Source organism: Kryptolebias marmoratus, linkage group LG22, assembly GCF_001649575.2.
Source record: "Kryptolebias marmoratus isolate JLee-2015 linkage group LG22, ASM164957v2, whole genome shotgun sequence".
NCBI classification, from domain to species: domain Eukaryota; kingdom Metazoa; phylum Chordata; class Actinopteri; order Cyprinodontiformes; family Rivulidae; genus Kryptolebias; species Kryptolebias marmoratus.
In genome coordinates, this window is record NC_051451.1 from 18462367 (window position 1) to 18484544 (window position 22178).

The window sequence follows — 22178 nt, forward strand, 5'->3', positions numbered from 1 at the left end:
TCTAACCAGAACCATCTTTTATTGTTCAGACACTAAGCAGCGCACTCTTCTCCTTTAAATGTTCACCAGGGAGAGATTGCTTTGCGGTAAGCCACATCATATCAACCAGAAGCCAGTATCATGGAATTAAAAAGCCATTAGTTTGTTCTTTTCCAGAATCTGATGCAATTAAAGCTGATGCCTTTATGAAGGTCTGTAACTGACTCTGAGGCATGAATGAGTCTGTATATGAGTACTGCTTCAAATTACAGCACGCATCCTATAATCTTGTTTCAGAAAAGCCTAATAATGGAATAATAAACTCGATGGAAAAAAAGGTTCTAAAAAATTTCAAGGTTTTTTGTTTTAAGTCAATAAATCACAACTTTTAGTAAAATACATGAAAATGTGACAAAGTTTTTTTTTGTCTTTTTTTTCAAAAGCTCATTTAACTTCTTTTAATTTTGGCTGCCAAATGGCAGAAGGTTTTCAAAACACCTCATTAATTTTTTTAATCAATATTAAAGCTACTACCATACACAGAAATGATGTTTGGCCAATTTTGAAATAAAGCATGAATGAAAAGTGCTTTAATAAAGGCTGTTAGGTTGATTTTTGCTGCAGCTTGCATTTGAAATTTCTGAATTCGGATGTATTTAAAGTAAAGTTTTACCAAATTGACAGTCTTGTAGCAAACAGTCTAATATTTTAACATATGTTGGTGGTCACAGAATATGAGTGTATCAAGAATGTGGACACATTAAGGTTTTTGGATCATAAATATATTTAGTATTTTGTGTTTTAATGACATCTTCTTACCTGAGACTGTGATCCTTTAAATTAAAGTAATACATACTGTAGCAAGGGGTTTAACTTGAGTTATTTTTTTGTATTCTTACAGCAAAAGCATTTACCATTCTTTTCTTTTTTTCTGCTTTACAACATATTAAATAGGACTTGTTATTTGCTTATAAGAAACAAACCCATCAACACTAAAACAATACTGAAGTGAATAAAAAACACACGACACTTGTACAGAGTAGGAAAAGATGAATGGAGAATGGCAAGTTATGCAAATGAAATAAAGACCTGGTCCCTCAGGCAGCCAAGATAAAATAAAAGCAAATTATGTTTTGTTTATCTCGACATGAAAGTGTAATTAAAGTGTAGGTTAACATGAGTTTGGGAGTACCTTTGTAGCCTATGAGACTCTGTGTTGACAGAGACAAAGTGATGCTGAAGTCCAAATTCACTCATATTCAAATATTCTTTCAGACATGCACTGCATTTGCTCCTTTTTACAGAAATCTAATGAGGTTGGATCACTTTCAACATGTCCAAGCTGTTGTGTTGATAGACATACACACATGTAACTATTTAAAGCATAATTAGCCCCTTTTAAAAGGAATAAAGCATTGTGGTATAAAAATAGAGTACTGGTCAAAGTTTTGTCCTGCATGGTTTAATTTATACATTACCCATTTCTGTTCACATTCATTTTGTTTAATACCGTATCTTGTGCTTGTTAGCTTGATGTCTAATGCAATTAGACCTCATGCTTTCCCCCCTCTCCCCCCTGCTCTTTTTTAATGACAGGGATTGTTAAGAAAGCCTAAACATAAATAAAATAAAGATTTTCACCTTTCTCTATTCACAGCCACCGTAATTTACACAACCAGCAGTGTGCGCTTGATACACTATTATAAATTGTTAAGGCTGTATGAAATGTTGTACTGAGAAAACTGACTAGAGTGATATACTACACCTTGCTTGATTTACTGTCAAATCAAGCATGTTAATGTTGCTCATGCACAATGCCTCGCTTTGTCACTCACGTACGCCTGCACGAAGCATTACATGAATGCGCAAATGGCCAGCGTTCGAACTACTGAAGGCAGTTGCTTTAACAGATTGATGAGAACGTTAATGTTATGTGTATGAATAGGGCTAACGTGTGTTTGCATTTGGCCTCACCTCATTGGCATAGACCCAATGACTGTCCTTGGATGCCAGGTTGGTTTCCACAGCCTGCAGAGGAAAAGAAAATGAAAGATGAGGTGGGACCAACACAAGAACACAGTTAAAAAAAATAAATTAATTATGCAAATTCATTGAAATCTTCAGCATATATGTATCAGTCACAACTCAAGGGTTTCTAAGGCTCAGATTGATCTTAGAACACAGGTGTTTGACCAACGTGCCAAAGGAAAAGGGAAAATGTAAAATGCACTGCACTGCCTGAAGTGCATTTAGCAAAGCAGCTTATATAAATAATGCTTTACAAAAAAAAGTTGTTTTAGTACATATCGGAAACTCTTCATTTACTCTTCTCTTTAACTGATACGCTCACTTTATCTTAAACAATATGTTTCGATAATAGCAGAAAATCCTGTATCAACAGATGTAGGAGTTAGAGATAAACATCCTACCAGAAAATATGAGGCATTAACAGTTCAACTATGACTCCCAAAACAGCTTTGATAAATTACTGCTTTATTTAACATTTTGTCAAAGAATCTAACTTATTTGTTTTGAACATTTTACTCATTGTGGTGGAAGGGCACAGGTTTTTGCAAAACTGAATCAAAATTCTACATAAAGTCTCAACAGAAAGAGGTAAAAACCTTTTTAACGGCACAAAAGGCTGCTTTGGGAGAGTTTGCTGGGCTCACTATGGAAATTAAATCATCTGAATGCAAGGATGCACCTTTGCATGTGTTAATCTTTCCTTCTATCCTGTTGCATTTTCTATATGAGGTCTAACCCCAGTTACACACCTACACAATCAAGAATCAGCCCCCCACCCCTCTCACTTTTTTTACAGGCTGATCTAGCTGGGAAAAATCAGATTTCTCTAATCCCCAAATCTAACACTTATATAAGACAGTTATGATAGAGAGACTGTAATCTGGGTTCCTAGTTATATGAATAGACGGAATGACATAAAGCCTTACAGTACAGATGAAATAATCCCACTTCATCATAACTACACAAGTAATAATGCAAACAGCATAAAAAAAACGATCTTACATTCTACACACACTTTCTCACCTGAGTAGTCTGATTTCATTATAAGGTAGTCTTATTATATAATCAAGCTGAGAGGTCAGGATTGAGTTTTTGGCTTTACGCATCCTTCTTCAAACAATTAAATTATCAATATAATCACAAGACTCCAAAAATTCAGCGTTGAACAGTTAAAGAAAACTGTTCTTGCCATGGAGCTATTTGGAACTACCCATCCAGCAGAAATGTGGCCAAGGTAAAATAATTGTAGGGTTGTTTTTTCATTTTGTATGTTTTTGTGTTTTTTTTTTTGACAAAATAAATGAGAATTACCTAAGCCACTAAATTACCCTGCTTAGATCATTTATAGACCTTCTGCAGGGCATGATTATGACTCAGGAGGAGAAAAAAAAAGTACTAAGAGTTTTTGTATCGGTGGCTGTAATTATGGATGAGTTAGAAAAGGTTAAACATGGACTCAGTCAAGTTTGAAGCAGCAGAGAGAAATCCAAAAAAGGTTCTATTCATTCATCACAATAATGATTCAATCACAACTGCAATGTTTGGCTAGTCAGCTGTGGCCTCAGATACCACATTGATATGGTTACTTTCATTTGCATATGTAAATACTGTCAAGAACTTGTTGGTTGTAAGATTTTGCATTTTGGAAGCTATGGGTGTGGAGTTAGCAGATAATTGTAAAAAGATCAGGAAACCAAACATATCTGTTATTGTCAGCCAACGATCAGCTTAATAAGTCACCATATAGTACAATAGGAAAAAGATTTGTAAACAATGAAGGTTATCTGCACATGTGAGGAAAATAAATAAATAAAGGCTACATTGTTCTAGTGCCCATGTGAAGCAAAAAATGTCCCATTTCTTTGTGCATGAGTGGGTTTGACATTTGGAAAGAAACTAAACAGTTATTTCTGTAAAATTAACTTTTATAAATGAATATTTAATACAGAACATTATTGAATTTTTGCTGTAGTTTTCTTTTTTTAAATCCACTTTTTTAAGGCCACATTTTTCCACATTGGTAATTACAACGGGATAGTTTGTTTAGTCAAAGGAAATGCAGATAGGTCCTTGGATTTTCTATTTTTATTTTTTGGAAGGGGGGGCATACAGTTTTACTTTTGTTTAACACAATTATACATTTGGAACTGAGCAAGCAGGATGTCACAGCAATACAGACATTCAGCTTTAATCCGTTTCTTTTTTAACATTATTGAATTTACAATTTAGAAAAATCTAATTTGCAGAGTCCATTGAGTTTTCAACTACATAAAAGTAATTTGACAAGCTAACATAATTACAACTATCATTCATGACTTATTTTTGTAACTGAAGCAGTGAAAGGCCACCTGATGTCTTGAGGTCAGAAAAAGTTACTAAATGTTGAGTTTCATTTGGATGCATTGGCAGGCCTTTAACACAATGACATTCAGGTATTCAAGTCTGACGGGGTTATTGTACAGCAAAGCAAAAAGCCTGAGTGCAAGGAGAAGGGTTTAGACAGGAGCAAAAGGACATTTCTACAAGTCTAAGTGCTGAAATTGTTATACAAGCAGAGACTCTTTGTGTGAAAGTGGAGAGTTTTGAGAGCCAGCAGCATCTAGATACAAGAAACAAGAAATGCTGGTCTAAAAGAAGTGTTTTAGTTAACAGTTTCCTGTTTAGCTGAACCAGGCAGAGCATTCGCTCTGCATCAATAAACAAATGATTGCTTGAGCTAATTCTTGTAATCTTACTGATGAGAAACTGTCAACAAGTTCCTATTATGTGCGAGTATCCCATTCATTTCTGCACACTGCAATACTGTCTCTGGCTCCAAATAAAATCTGACAATGGTAACTATTGTCTGCCTTGAAGATATAACCTTGATTTTCTGGAAAGTTGACAGCTCCTTCAACTGAATCCATTCTTCCAGACAAAATCTGTCAGATGGCATAATGGCAAAGTCAAGTGCTGTAGTGCGAGTTGGTTAATGTGTACACCACCAGCTGGGATTGATTGTTTTGTTGGAGCTTTGGGCACGAAATGAGACAACGCTTGAAATGTTTTGCATCATTTCACGGTATAACTTAAACACTGACAACTTTAGACACTCTGGAAATGGAAACCTTTTGTAAGCTAAATGATGTTTGCAAGCTGATGTTCTAACTACCCCTGTACTGATGCAACAAACACATGATTGAGCTGACGCTTTGTAAAACATCATTCTAAGTTGGATATTGTTTTCTCATAATATCTTTGAGGGAGAAAATGCTGAGAAAAGCTGTTATGAGGGGAGCGGGATAAAACCATAAACAGATACATAATGAATGTAATAGAAGGTTTTCCCCTCTTCCATAATGTATCACATCAAAGCCTATAAACAGCCAATTTGGTTCCACAACATCCAGGCAGAGTACATTTAGCTGTATGTATGATGTAATCCTTAAAGTCTGGAAAGCAATGTGGTTTTTATGGTGTAGGGATAACGACTGCTTGTAGTGACATCTGAGGAACATTGCATACAGTTGATACATGCCAAAGCCTGGCAACAGAAGATCACTGATCAGAGAGGCGAAGTACCCCTGGCATGTTCTTATACAGTAGCAGCGTCACAAAGGCAGCGAGAGTACGTCAGCTCCAATTTAAAAACTGTGACAGCCAGAAAGGACTTGAGAAAAATAGCTGTTAGAAGGATGTGAAAGCTGTGTGTCTGTGAAGAATGCATGATATTTATTTCTGTGTTATTGTATCAAACTGGATTGTCTTATCTGAGATACTGGCAACATCTGCCACACTGTTTTCCACCACTTATGATATGCTTTTATCATTTTGGTAGACTAAATCAGCAGGCATTAAGCATGCTCATGGAATTGATCTAACACCTTTTTTATTATCCTCCCCCCCCCCGCAACCCGAAAAGAAAAAGCAAAAAACAAAACAAAAACAAAATCACAACAGGCTAAAGAAAAACATTTTATAATATACAATTTAAAATAAAGTCTTCCTCAATGTGTTTTCAGTTTGTATGGATTAGACGATGTCTCCCCAAATGTATTGACTAGAGAAACATAATTATCATTTTAATATTAGACTTTGATTCAAATATGGTGCTGTGTTTTTGTTTAGTTTTTTGTTTTTTTTAATTTAATTTTTAAAGGCAATTTATTGGCCTTACATGATACATCCAAACAGATAGATAATTGGCATCATGAAAAACAAACTTCAGTAACAAAAAGAACAAGGAGTTCTGCACCAGATGGTTTGTTCTGTGCAGAAACCTGCTCTTAAAAATCACAGATTGGACCTACTCTACAGATGACAAGAATAGACACAAAAACTAACAGTGAAAATTCACAAAAGAACTGTAAGATATCCAAAGTACCAGGAACAATGCATTAGTCAGGATCACAGAAACAGCTCCACAAACTCTAAAGAAATGAGCTTGTTCAAAATACTATTTGGTTGAGTATTTTTCAAAGGATCGTCACTCCACTCCGAGCACCTAAAGCTTTTGCACAACACAATGAGTATAAATTTGTATTTCTAGAGGGAACTTGTCAGAGAGCACAAGTAAAGAAAAAAAAATGGACAGACCTAATTATGTCACATTCTTTTGGAGCAAATATATTCAGGGAAATTTGAAATGTAAAGGTTAACTGTTCTGCACTTCACGTAATAAAATTGTAGTCATAAAACTTTTGTCATAGATTAGGTTCACAGTGATTGAAAACATGAGTTTCAATACATCAAATTTGTTGAGCATTTTAAACTGTTTAAAGCTATGGGTGTGGCTTCAGAAGATGTTAAATGTAGAACAATCAAGAAACCAAACATGTCTGTTTTTGTCAGCCATTAAAAAGAACGATCAGCTTAATTAGTCGCCATACAGTATAAATAGGAAAAACATTTCTAAAAGTGCAGTGCTATTATTATGCTGCATTACATTAATGCACAACATTGAAGGATATCTGCATATGTGAGGAAAAAAATAAAGGTTTAATTGTTCATGGCTTGGTTCTAGTGCGGGATACAGTTTTACTTTTGTTTACCACAATTATACATTTGGAACTGAGTCACGGAAATACAGACATTCAGCTTTAATCCATTTCTTTTTTAACATTATTGAATTTACAATTTAGAAAAATCTAATTTGCAGAGTCCATTGAGTTTTCAACTACATAAAAGTAATTTGACAAGCTAACATAATTACAACTATCATTCATGACTTATTTTTGTAACTGAAGCAGTGAAAGGCCACCTGATGTCTTGAGGTCAGAAAAAGTTACTAAATGTTGAGTTTCATTTGGATGCATTGGCAGGCCTTTAACACAATGACATTCAGGTATTCAAGTCTGACGGGGTTATTGTACAGCAAAGCAAAAAGCCTGAGTGCAAGGAGAAGGGTTTAGACAGGAGCAAAAGGACATTTCTACAAGTCTAAGTGCTGAAATTGTTATACAAGCAGAGACTCTTTGTGTGAAAGTGGAGAGTTTTGAGAGCCAGCAGCATCTAGATACAAGAAACAAGAAATGCTGGTCTAAAAGAAGTGTTTTAGTTAACAGTTTCCTGTTTAGCTGAACCAGGCAGAGAATTCACTCTGCCTTAAAGAAAAAATGTTCGCTTGAGCTAATTTAATTCATTCCAACTTCTTTAAAATAGCAGCAAGTTGAATCAAACTACACTTAAAGACTAATTGAAATAATTACACATTTTTAGAATAGCTTTTGTTTTTAAGTACTTTATAATTTTTAATTGTGAGCCTGAGATCTTGTTCTAGTTGCAAAATTGTTGCTGTTATTTTAGGAATTCAACTTGATTGTGAAGTACAATTTATAGATTTATAATTTCTCACATTAATGTACAGAAACACCCTCCTGTAGCTTACTGATGAGTAATTACTCTAATTAAGCAGTTTTATTGCCTAAAGCTAACCACACACTGACTAAAAACAATACAGCAACACACTCTTCGCTCACAGCAGAATTGTAAAGTGCTAAAGTTTGACACTAGAGTTGCACTCAGGTGTTTAAGTTGAAACGCTGCTGATATAAACTACGGCCATCCTTCCAATGTTAAAATGTTTTGGGCTTGTTTGTTGGTTTATAGCGTGTGCACATTTGGGCGAGTTGCCAAAATGTTTACTGAAAAACAACTTTTTTGGCTGAGCCTTCAAGACATGCAATTTTATTTTTTTACTTTGAAGACTGGCTTGCACAAATTCAGTTGCATAGATTCAGGAAATGAAACAACCAATGCTCGGTTAATATTATTTGTGGATGATCAAACAGCTTTTGAAATATTTTAATCACTGCTGATTGCATCCAACTGAGTTTTTACTTTAATATCTTTTTCCTTTTTTTCCAGATAAGTTATCAGCATACATTCATGCACAGATAATTTTCCACCCTGAAAGGCTCTCAGAATGTAAACATAGTTGAGTTTATTTTAGTTCCCTATCTCACCTTCTCTTCTTCTCTTGCTCAGTGCGAGTTCAATGACAACATGTTTGTCCTTATTCTCAGCAATTCACTTTAATTTGGAGGTTAGATCTGGGTGCATAGCAACCAAAGCTTTCTGTTGGTTTTAGGTGAATGTCTCTCACGGAGTCTTGGCAATAATTTGAAGAGGGTGGACAATGAAAAGATTTTGGCATCCCTCACAGCTCCTGTGTTCCTTCTGAGGTAGGCTCTCACAAAGAAGCCATGAAGGAGTAATGAGGTCTGTCATAAAAGATTCACAATAGTCCCCCCTGACCCAAGCCTCACCAGTGTTGCTGTGGAAACACACTTTCAGACCACTTAATTTGCTCCGCTGGCACAGGATCGGAAAAAAAAAAAAAAGTGCAAGCTATCTTCAGCATAAAAGAGCCAATCAAACCATAAACTGATACATGAATTCATTAATATAACCTCTGTCAGGTAAAGCTTGGTGCTCAGAAGATACACCAACTGATGGAATCATCAGAAGTCAGTGCTGCAGTAGTAACGCTGAGCAAATCTCTTCTGACCTTAGAGGAGTCAGTATTCCAGACCAGGCGGCCCTCACAGGAAGATGGCACACCCGTGTCACATTAAAAGCAAATCATGACTCCCATCTGCCGCGGCTCTGAGGCTGCTAGCTTCTCCCCGCATGTAGTTAGCCTCCCACATGCTTACGCTGTAGACAAGAGCGGAATACCTAATGTTCCCACTAGGAAATGCACCAGTTGGCACATTAACCTTCCTACATTAACCGAAATTAGGGAAACCTTAACACTGCGCCCATGGCTCCAATACAATGTTTGTATATACTGTTTATTTTCCTAAAATGCACACATAGTAACAGATCACTTTTGTTGTGACTGAACACTTTATGCAGTCGTGTAATGTCATAAAAAAAATCCAAACAGACTGCATCAGTAATGTTGCGACATAATTATGGGTTATACAGCAGGTTATGTTTTCCTCATTACTGTGTTAATGCTTTCAATGCCAAACTACCTCCTAATAGCAAACAATCGGTGGAAGCAAAGTGTAGCATACATTTTTATGCCAACACAGACGCCACAATCATTTGTGTTGTAGGTGTATGGAAGCATGAAGTGACTCTTCTTTAACACCCCTGAGACATATTCCTGTGGGCTGCTGCACCTATTGTGAGCTCTAATGTTGTGAGAAGTGTGGCTGTGATTCACAAACCGGATTAAAACTCGGTGTGACAATTTTTGAATAGCATTGCAGGCTGAAGAGCTTCCTGAGTAGAGGCATTCAGAGAGAGCTTAAAAATTGTCAGAGGGAGACTTTCTGGGCTTTTTCCATATTTCAAACAATGCAAAGTGTGAAGACTTCATTTGGATTAAGCCCATTAAAAATATATACTTTGAGGACGTGTTAGGAAGTGGCAAAATGAGCTTGAAGAGGATTTTGTTATGAATCTCTAATGCTTCCCTACAACTAATTCTATGAAATCTTGGTACTATTTGAAACCTTTAATTATTTGCCAACATTTTATTGGCTTTGTTGGAAGTTTTGCATAGTCAAAGCACTGCAATTTCCTTGTCTGAACAAGCATCAAAACAAAGAAAGTAATAGTAAGACTGGAAAAACATTTCTTTTAACTACAAACAAATCTTGTTTATTGTGTGTTTTGTTACAGATAATCTCTAGTTTCTCTGCCAACTTTAATAGAAGTCCGCTTTGTCAAACTACATGGTTAAGCTGGCCTTTTAAAAGTGACTGTACAGTTAAACTAATGGATTTTGAGGATTGTCTGTCTAATGCATCCCAAATTTATTCAAAGTTAAAACTCAAGATATTTATGCAGTTTACACATCCACAATACCAGCTGTGACAGTTGACAGCATCAAGAAAAAATACTCTGCACAGTAGAAAAATAAAAGTATATCACTAAGAGTGCAACAAAAATCAGACTTAAGATTTGAAAAAAAAAATATCAAAGTGCACTTATGAATAACATGTCTTAGCAAAAGATGAATTACTTTTCATGTCTCCAGGGTGCCCTTGAGGAAGCACTGAAAGTAAACTAAACTCCCTTCACTTGTTAGGAATTTATGTTGTGGATCCTTAATGACATTTGCAATTGAATTTTTATTGCATAGCTGATGGATGTAATAACCCAAGATAATTAATACAGAGGAAACTTATTACCTCACCAAAAGTTCTTATGCAACTACAGATACTGTACAGCACAAGGACAAGCAGATATACTCACTGCACTATAAAAAGCAACAAGTGGAATGTGTGTTTGAGCACACAAATGTAAAACAATGCAGCATTTCACATTTTAGGAAGAGCCTTTTAAGAATGAATGAAAAACCAGGTCAATAATACGCTGAATTTTAATGTTATAAAAACCATTCATTTTGCTTTCATTCATTTGGAAAAATTATCATGTACCATCTCACAAAAATAGAAATCCTTATTTTGTCATTGTGACTAAAGCAGTTTAAATTGTTCTTTGGTGTTACAAGTAACCAAGACCAAACAGGTAAAACTCCTGAGATATATATAATAAACAATTATGTGGAATTCATGAATGAATAAATGAATGAATCTGAATAATACATGCCTCCATTACTTTACCTTTAAGCTACGTGAGGTGAAGTAAATACAATAATTGCTTTCCATAATGCCTCTCTTATTCTCCATTAGATTTGACAAGTAAATCAAAGAACTTTCATTGCGCAGTGAGCCTAACTTTGTAGAAACACATCTTTGAATCTGAGTTGGAAACATAAATAATTGAGGGATCACTTAAGTAAGCATTGCATGGAAAGCAGTTTGTGTTATTTTTTGAAAAAAAAAAAAAGGAAGCAAGAATACACAAAAGCAATTCTCAGCTGATTGGAAAACTTTTGCTCAATTTAAAGTTAATTTTGTGATTTTGCTAAGATCTGTTGGGTAATGTTGTTATTTTTCTAATAATAAATGCTGAAACTTTCCACTTGAATCTCGTGTGAAAGCATTACAGTTACACAACTCACCCACACTGAAGTGCGGCAGCCTAACACAACATGTCAGTGTCGATGGCTCTTAAAGCCACCCTGTCCCTGCATGTGCAGTGGACTTGTTTCCCATATTACTTTTAAGGAATCATTGCCCTCCAGGTAAGAACATTCACACATTCAGACAAGTCCATAACACACAGCTGTAATCTCTGCTTCAGGGTACACGCTCATACTGAGCTGCTAAAAGTGCCTCAAAGTTACTGCTCACACAGGACTGCCAGGAGAGGAGAGTGACAACAAAAGAGAGGCGAGAAACCAGAAAAAAAGTCAAGCTGCTGGTAAAATATGACCAAAAATTCAGGATCCGAAGGGAGGAATTATACCAGACATTCACACCCTCTTGTCATTGTTTCTACTTTTTTTTCTGATTTAGTATAAATTTGATTATTTGCTCTCCTAAATGAGCTCTAACAAGAGCTCTAAGATTCAAGTTTTAATCTTTTCAAGTACTTGTGCTTTAAACTTGCCTTTACTAGGTAGTCAGATTAATCCTGTTGATAAAATGTTTTCCATCTCTACAAAGTTGTAAAAATTGCTTGTGATAATTGAAGGTTTTTGCATATTTCAAAATTCAAAAAGAGATTTCTCTTATCCAACTCGATGCCTCCTCCGAAATAAAAAACAGTTAAGGCTCAGTTATTTGCCGCAAAGAACTGCTGCTTTTTAAAAATCAACAACTTATCATCTGGAAATAGGATCCTGCCCAGCCCACATGTGCAGAAACACACTTTATGTAGAAAAACAAAGCATAAACCTTGTGTTTTAAAATGTGTCTGTATTCAGACTTCTAACAGTTTTACCTCCTTCAATAACCAATTTTGCTGTGCAATTAAAAAAGGTGCTCACAACAGTGGTCAGTGGCTGGTGCTCTTTGTTATAAGGCTTTTCAAAGGGAACATTCAAGTAAATAATAAGAGGAAAAAAGTAAATGCGCTGAAATGTTTTGGCATATGGCTCTTTCTTCCAGTATAAAAGTGTTGAGCTCCCACCGCCTCTAATCTTCAGCGCAGTAAAAACGGATAGTTTGAAGTGAAAAGCCTGAGAACACAAGCTGAGACTACAAAGAATAAAATGACAATCCAGGAACAAAGGCCATACAGAACGACAAACATGCACATTAGGTACAGTACACGGTGCTGGTGCTTTGTTTTATCATAAGAAAACATGACTGAAATAGCTCTTTTATAAATCACAGCAACGTGCCTAATAGGTCTGCATCTGTGCTACTCCCCTTCTTTTATTGAGAGGTTTTTTCCTTTTTATTTTTTTTTCTCGATGCTTTCGAACATTAGGGTTCAAGTAAACTGCTTGAACACGTCCAACTGCCTGGTTAGGCAAAAGTAGGCATCATAAGTGGGCAGATAAAAGAAAGAAATAAAAGAATGCAAAGGAGAGGTAACTGTAGGAGGTTAGCTGGGCCAAAGATCTACAAGAAACTTATCCTAATTAATCCAGAACAGTGTGAGACGTGTCTTCTCAGAGCATCGTTGGAAACAAGAGGTGTTGAGGAGAGTGGGAGTGTGAATGTTTAAGTTTCGACATAATGCTGATTCCAAACAGCACCAACTGCCAGGGAGGCTGAGAAGAGGTGGTAGGGATGACTGCAACTACATCTAACAATCTTCAGATATATTGGTAGTGTTTTTTTTTCAAGGAATATATATATATAAAAACGTTAGTATTGTGTTTACAGCAAAAAGAACAAAGCATATATGAGAACTTTTACAAATCTTTTTTTTATGTATTTGTTGAACAATTGTGCTTGACCAATGGGTGTCTTCTGCCTGGAGATTATACATCATAAAATTAGTAACAATGAATGTTTGACAAACATAATGCTCATGAGGGTGGCACAGCAAATCAGGGATTAAACCTGTCGTCTCAGCAAGAAGGTTGCAGGTTCAACCCCAGGTGGAGGCCTTTTCATGTGGAGTTTGCATGTTCTCCCTGTGCATAAGTGGATAATCCTGTTTTTTTTTTCTCTCAAAGACCAAATATGTACATGGTAGGTTAATTGTGAAACTCTAAATTGTCACTAAATGTTTGTGTGTTGAGCGTGAATGATTGCCTGTCCTGTTTGTCTCTAGGTGGCCCCGGTGACAGACTGGTAAACCTGTCCAGGGTGTACTTTGCCTCTCGCTCCTTGTCTACTGGAGATAAGCACCATCTCCCACTGACTCTCCCCAGAAAAGTGTGTCAAGAAAATGGATGGGTGGGTAATGCTCAGAAGTATTTATAAAACACTTGTTCCTTCTGTGATGATCACTGTTTTTGGAAGGCTTTCTTTACAGATGTCTTCTTCTGCAAAACACTAAAATTCATTCTCTGCCTTTTCAGCTGGATATTTAACAAAACGACAAAAAGCATCGTCTTGTTAAAAAGAGATATTATAATGAAGCCATGTCTTCCCCACCACTATCTTTATGTAAACCTCTTTTCTCATTATTTCCCAAGATCCAAAACTATCCACATGAATCTCATCAATAATGAAGGAAAATCTTAAGACGGACACTTTAACCATCACTCCACATGGATGGCCTCTTTGAATGCTGATAAATGAGCATTCCTCTTTACCAGGTCAGCTCACCTGGATAAAGCAGAATCCTCATAACTCCAAAAACACAACGTTTCAGAAAACATGGGGGTAAAAAGAAAAAAATACATGTTTCTTTTAAATTCAATAAACTCACTGTGAGCAAAAGTGTTTCACAATATTTTTTTTATTGAGTAATCATATTTAGACCCACAGACAGATGTGAAGGGTGACCAACAGTCAACCTATGCAAAAACAAAAAACTAATAAAAGTTGAAATATATGAAGTTTTTGCCAGTGACTATATGCAAAGTCTGAATAGTCAATTATAAATGGAATAACTTAAGCGACTGCAGTGTCAATAAAGCATTTATTTGAGTTCACTATGATCACATAAGATATATAATGTTTTTTCTGAGCAGTGGTTTTTCCTTTATGGGAAAGAATCTAATTTCCCTGTGTGCTTTGGTAGCAGCCTGAAGTAATGGTTTATGCTGCTTTATAGTTGGCACAAGCTTTCCAATACACCTGAGGTGCACTTTAATTTAATCTGGCTCATCAGGATCAATAAACGTGTCTGAACTGTGACTCTTTGAGACATACTGCCTGTTAATAGGCCGCAATGATTTCAGAGTGACCATTTTCTGCAATCATATATATGCAGTTTGTTGCTCTGCTATACTGGAAAGAAACTTTAAGCAAGACAGAAAATCACAGCATTGCCAGAATGCTCTTATGCTCTCATGTGCATTACCAGAAGCCCAAATGGATATAATATGAAAATTCATTTTTCACTCACAGAGTCCTTTTAATACCGTATGTAGTGAAGTGCAGAAGGATGGCTGTGAGAAAAGAAAGAGGGGTTCCTAAAGCTGAGAAGGCGGACTTGTGGGAAAGAATGGAGATGGAGATGGGGATGGGGGGGCATGATCAAAGCCTATATTTTGAAATCACTTACTTCTCCATTAGTTTGATTAATGGGGCCAACTTTACAAGCAGACAGAAGCAAGGGGCTTGAAAAATGATGCAATTACTGCTTTTTGAATAGTGGTCTGAAAAGGCCTGTTTGAAAGAAGGATCTGGAGGAGATTCTACAGGGCATCCTGGACAGCAGACTTTTTCCTCTTCATCCATCTACTCCCCTGCCACCCACCCTGAAGCCTCGTGGCCCAACTATAACCCTTCCCATCCGAGACGTCTCTCATGAGGCGTCACTGCATGCTTCACTGGTCCTCTGTAAGCTGGGTGAGAGTAATAAAGTATAAATTGTGATTAATATGTATCCACAACACCCTTTAATGTTTGGCCACATTCTGTTTAATACTCAGATGATGCTCCTCTTCATTCCCTTTAGGCATTATGCATTACTTTTGAAAACAATGAATTGCAGTACATTTATACTAATATTGTTGAAACTCCGTGAGCAACATAAAAGATATTATCTGAGCCTCAAGTGATCTCAAAAATGGCACTTGAAATCATTTACTCAATTATTTTATTAAAAAGTTACCATTGTTATTTAATGTTTAGTTAAGGATACAGTACTTCACTGTGCCTGAGCAATACTTCATTTTAATGTTTTCAAGGAGCCGGATAACTTGTAATTAGTTTTGTGAGAGAGTTTTTAATTCAAATAAAGCAACATTTTACCAGGCTCACACACACTTGTAAGGTAGATTTAGCACCACTATTTGACTCAACAGATATGGAGCATGTGAACACTGCACAGAAAGGTCTCCAAAACTAAAATTAAAGACCTTGTTGTTGTCAGGAGATTGTGCTAACCATAACCACTACACTATGTTCCACTCAAGGCACTTAACATTGACCTATGAACTAAAATATTTTAAAAAACTACGTAAACTATAAAGATTGATCAGCTGTTGTATCTATGAATGGGTGGAAAGTTGACGAATAATAAACTTTAAATCATACGATTTTGGCACTTTTTTTTTTTTTTTTTTTAAATGGTAGCTTATTTCAAATTCACCACTTGTTCCCCTCGTTTTTGTTGAATATACCAACATGTTTTCCACAGTATTATAAGACTCTTAAAACACTGACTAAAGGATGACTTAGTCAGGTTATGAGTTACATCTTTGCTGGATTTTTTTCCCTATCTTAATGTAATCTTCATATACTGTTCTTCTGCTGTATATAGGTATTTAGGCCTGAGTTTTGTTTTGCTTTTCACTTTTCAACTTTGCAATATTTCTTTATGAAGACATTACACAACTTGTTATGATGCACTAAGTTTTTGGACAAAAGTATTTAAAATAAAGTTTAAAGAAGCCTGCAGTTCTCTATTGAAATCTTTGAAAGATCTTCAGGAAGCCTGGAGATTTCCTATTGTTCAAGATCATTCTTAATGATAATTTTAATTCACCAACTATATTCCAACAGTCACAGCTCTGTAAGAAACTACCCTTCAGGCTGAAAATCACAGCGAAGTCAGACATTACTCTGTACAGTTTTTTTCTTCTTCGTTTTTTTTAAGCAGAGGAGACTTTTTAATACAGATTTAAAAATTACATGAAGAGTTTGAAATGACTTTTCACCTTGACCTTTTTAAAATTAACTTGATATTGTCAACTAAACAGAGGATTTCTGAAAATAACCCAATTTAAGATGCTTTTTTGACATATCGAGGGGATGGCATGTGTGGCATATAAAATCTGTTGGAGACAACCTTTTTTTTTACATCTAATTAATTAATGAGATTAAATCACTACAACCTAAGGAAATTAGGGCAACAAGAAACAAAAAAAAAGTCTTTATACTGTAGAGCACTTGGGCATGTTACAACTCCTCTGGAAATAAAAATGGGCAAGAACACATTTTAAACACCATTTAGTTTATAGAGTACAGCATCATAAATAGCTTTCTCTTTCTTGTGAATATGATAACATTTTCTGAAGTGAGGAGATTGGAAATTAAAGTTTATGAAACATTCATTTTTAGACAAAATTATGCTGAGTTGTGTTAGGGCGTTCTTGCTTATTTGCTTCATTGTGCATGCACTAAAATTTAAGTTTTAAAAAAGATGCAGGAGAAATGGATGAAACCAAATGAAGCCCTTTGAAAAATTGAACCTTCTTTTGAAAAAGGGACCATCAAAATAATTTACATCTAAACTGTACTTTGGAATCAATTGTGCAAGTGATATTGTAATGAAATTTAGCAACATTCTTGACAAACTGTGAATGTATTGTTTGTTGTAAGTAACCTCCTGTGGGGCGAATAAAACATTTCTGGTTGATCAGTCTTGCGCATCAAGTTTGAAGTTTAACACATCGTTCTGTAAAGAACTAGTGGGACATGAAGTCTTAACAGCGAGGTGAGTCAAGATTCAGCATCAGATTGTATGCAGGTCATTATAAACAAGCGGTTAGGCTGATAAAGTCTCAGAGCGACTCAGCTTAACCCTCACATTAATTAGTAAAACTTTACAAAATTGGCTTGTTTGTTATAATCTCTGATGCTTTTGGGGATGCTTTAAAATGAGACGTGCAGAATAATTTAAACTACAACCCCACCCCTCAACCCCAAAACCAAAAAAAAAAAAACAAACAAACAAACCAACCACTGCTTTTGGATATGTGAAATATGTGATACAAAGAGAAATTATTTGTCTTTAGAATGAAGGCCCTGTACAAACAGTAAACCATGGTACTACCAGCACCTTGTTTCTAAGATAAAGTTCTCATTTTATTTCTTTATAATTATAAATCTTTACATTTAAAATGCAAACATTCAATATTTACAATGATGATTTTTTTTTTGTCCATGCAGAATTTTTCCTCTTAGGTATTACATAAACTACTGTATAAATGGGCGCACAATATGTCTTTCTGCAGACTGGTGAAGCTAATAGAGATTGTTTTGTCAATTTGTCCAACCAAATAACTTTGTTTTTAAAGGGCTCAAATCTCATTTGCTTGACTGATCGTACACATTCACAAATGAGTGATGAGAATGGCTGGATTTCTTTTCTTTATGTTTTTCTATAATCTAGTTTTTGGCTTAGTGTTCTTCTTTTCATCCCTTTCCTCGTTGCCATTGTTTTTTTCTGTTTTGCAGATAAATTATAACCTCATTCATATCTAACTGCTAATGTTTCTAAAGGCTAGACTTGAATTTTACTTTTTAATGAGCTGCAAACACTAACTGTGCACACTTTTGAGTCAGATTTTTAATATTAGATCATTTACTTTAATAAATAAAGAACAACATTTAATAACTTATTTATTTTGTTGCTTTTAGATCTGTAATTACCACAGTAATGGTAAAATTTGTTTTCTTTGTGTGATGCTTTAATTTGTCAAAAAGAATTGTGTAACCTAAAATAAATGACAAGTGTTTTTGTTCATTTACACTTTTTTTTCAGAATGAAAGCAAATAATACAAACAGTACTAAATAATTGCATTTTCCTAATACATTCTTCAGTTTAATTCCACAGAAACAATACACAAGGACTTACTAAAAAGTACAAACGGCAATAAATTATACAGTTGCTCAGTAAATAATTTCCCCTACATATCTTCACAAGCAATACTTATTCTTAAATGAGATACAGTATATCAACATACAATATTTTCAAGTGTGGGTGTTAATGCAGACCTGCAAATGAGTCATCAAAGGCATGTATGAATATGCATGTGCACATGTTGGACACTTACTCAGATATTTATGCAAAAGAAAGTGGGAAAAAAATTAAAAAGTGAGCAAGAAGACCAGCTTAGAAATGTGATTTCAGGACACCTGAATCAGACTATATATTTATATTTTTTTTCACTGTAGTACTACTTTAATAGAACTTTTTCTCCAGAGCTTTTGGAGTGTGATGGGTTGTGTGCTGGGTACCAATACAGTACTTGTTTTTCAAGTGGTTGGCTTTGCAATTACCCTTATAACTTGTACTGTATTTTGAGTCTTCCACATGGGAATTGGGCAATAATCTTGAGCCCACAGCAACAATTTCCCAGAGACAGAACTTCCCGACAATATTGTAAGGTTTTGGTATAATTGCGTCTAATATTATGCTGGAGGGTGACAGATATACAGTGTGAGGAAGCTATTAACGTGTACAGGCAACGTAACCATGTTTTTCAATTTTACAAGAGTATGGCTTACACACAAAGACTTAGACAAAAAACAGGAACAGCTGAAATGAGTCTACAAACAAAACATAATTATCATAGATATAAGAGTGTACTTTACACAGTGCAGCAAGCTGGCCTTTGGGTTCTGATCCAACTCCTGGCTGAGTTACAAAAACAAAAATGAAAAACAAGCTGTGTATGAGCAACTCTGCTATTTACTCCTGACACTTATGCAAAACTCTAGAGGTCACCAGACAAATGAGATAGACTTCACTGGCTGCCTTTTACAAGATTAACTGTTCTCCCTCCTGAAGAAATATAAATTGCCTAAGAGGTGCACTGTTTCATTAATGCTAACCATGAGTCATAACTGCAAACATTAATCAAACTTTATCACCCTCTGTCAGGGCAAGAGTGTGATTTTGGTACACACCTGTCTGGACCAAATATCTGTGGTTTTAAAAAGTAAGAAACGAAAAGGTAGATTGATCAGTAGGCAAGGGAATCTCCTAATTGTTGGGTCAGTGTTTTTCTGTTCATCACTTTCTTCATTGCCAAGACTATATTCATCTTTAGCACTACGGCAAAATGGCAAACTCATCTATTTTCCATATTTTACACACAGAAGGTACTATAAATTGAGCATAAAAAGTCAGGATGCTTTCTATTTAGTTGTCAAAATATTGCACTTCTTTGTCATGGAAAGCAATTAATGTCTTGCCAGTGTGCATTTCTGTTTCTACATGGTTGCAATCATTGACTTCTGGAGAAAAACAGACTTGCTAATATTGGTCTCATTCACTGAAACATTCGACTACAGAAACAACTAAACACACTGAAACACGTGATACTGATATGCTGGTAAAATACTGACTGCGCCGTGGTAATTTCCATGCTACTAAAATATTGCAAAGTGTTCAAAAAGAATGAATTTAAACCTTTACATCAGTGAGTACAACTCTCTGGAGATTAAAATAAAGAGTATAGCAAAATATATATTTTTTTTTAACCTCTTTGTTTCCCTAGTTGTATTGCTTTTTATTTTATCTCACTTCTTAGAGCTTTTTGAGAGTAACAGTTAGGCTGGTTGCTGAGATAAAAGCTATCACTAATGGCCTCCATCTGGGGCTAAATATCAAAATTTGCTTCTGGTATAAGCAATAATACATGCGATGTGCATTGTCCCCGCCATAAAAACAATAAATAAAACATACATAAATTGGACTTTAAAACAAGATGAGCATGCAGGGAGGAAAAACACAAAGTGAGATGAATCCACGGATAAAAGTATTCTGTGCAATAAAAGCACAGACAAAAGGAGACAACTGTACAGGGAGGGGGAGCAAGGGCAGAAAGATAAAGTGCTTGTGTATAGAGAAATGTGAAACCATTAAGATCAGAAAAATACAAAGAGGAAAAGAGGGGATGTCCTGTAAAAGGGACAGAACAGAAGGGGAAAGAGACAAAAAACGAAGGGGAGGGAACAGAGGGCAGCAGAGGATGAGATGTAGGACAATGATAGATCATTTTCTGGCAGCCTCAATTTGTCATCCTGTTATTGGGAGGAAAATGGAATGGAGGGGCAGCAGCAAGGGTCACAGGGAGAGGACGGGGGTCCAGAGGTGGGTGCGCTAAGCCATGGGGGAGCAATGCCAGCAGACAGTAAGCGTGATAAACTCCACACATGCCATCCCCTCTGGCCTTAGACTGGGTGATATGGCAAAAAATTCAACTGGAGTTTTTAAAAATATTGATTCCAGTAAATCACTGTTCTGATTAATTTCAATTTGTTTAATTGTTGTTTATTGTAGGCCAGTGTTGTTCTTTTCCTCACTTAACATAATTCAAACATTTTCTTTATTAAATTAAAAGTCTTACATTCCTTGAAGGAATGCTTATTACGCACTGCCTGTCATGCAGAGTTTTAAACTAAAACCCTGGCGTTAAAGGCTAACAGACAGCGTTAAATAGCAGTTAAATCCAAAGTTTTTAGCAAAGAATATTAAGGTGTAGAGCTCAGAATATGTTGTATGAATGACTTTCAACTACTACCACATTCTGAGCTCAATATCTGTAAAACTGGTTGAGCTATAGTTACTTTTGTATTTACTTAGGTTGATTAGCTGTGGTGGCCATCTTGAATGGGTTTAACTCCAAAGGTTAATCAGTTGTAGATATACAACCACTGATAACTCTGAAAGGTTTAATAAAATCTGACCACTGGTTTATGAGCTATTTTGCTAACGCTACTGACAAATGAGCACACACATGCACACAGACACAGGCAAAAGCATCATCAACTTAGTAACGTTTATTGCCTATCTAATGTATGCGATCTAATCTTTGTGCATCTGTATGACGTTGGTCCACTGGTGCACCTTGGATTAGAGGACTCACCATATTTGCTCACATTTGTTCCTCTGTCAGTCATCATACACCCTATTCACACTTCTCTGAGCCTAAGGGGTGCCAGCCTATCTTTATGCCTTTGAGCTATGAAGACCCCAGGGAAGCTGGATTTCTGCAGGCAGATGCTGTTTAGACCTCCTCCACAAAATAAACAGTCTGGCTCATTTTAGGCTTCATGGTTCTGTTGTTCCAGAGTAAAAGAACATCGTCTTCAGCTGCACTGCAGTCCTGTTCTGTGTTGCATTGTACAAACTGGGGGAGGGCTAGCTCTCAAAATATTTGCAGCCAGCTGGTTGTTTTCAGCAATTTAACAAATCCATGCTTTTTGACTGTTTAACTGGGTACTCATCTTTCCCAGTGTAAAGAACCAAGACTTCTGTTTTTTTTTTCCCTTTCCTCTCCACCAGTCTTGTTTTGTCATACAGTGTAGCACCAAACAAATGAGACTGAGGTTTATCGTTTGGTTGTAGTTTTGAATTTGAGACCAGGAAATAGAAACCAGAAAAGAGAATAGTTTATTGAAATAATGCTTTTATTTTAAATTCTACAACTAATTATAACACCACTCCAGAAATGAACTGATTTGGGTCATGTAAAATCATGCAAAACCAATCTATTACTATTTTACTGCCATAACTT

The 22178-nt window shown here is 35.8% G+C and overlaps 1 protein-coding gene across 3 annotated transcripts in view; it reads right to left on the reverse strand.

Moving 5' to 3' along the window:
* The window catches only part of grid1a (glutamate receptor, ionotropic, delta 1a), a 221555-nt gene that overhangs the window by 41896 nt on the left and 157481 nt on the right, over positions 1 to 22178 (reverse strand). For all 3 annotated transcript variants that reach the window (XM_017433071.3, XM_025009280.2, XM_017433081.3), the window contains one exon: positions 1954 to 2007. In XM_017433071.3, the coding sequence (XP_017288560.1) occupies positions 1954 to 2007 (54 nt within the window). The remainder of the gene's footprint in view (positions 1 to 1953; positions 2008 to 22178) is intronic.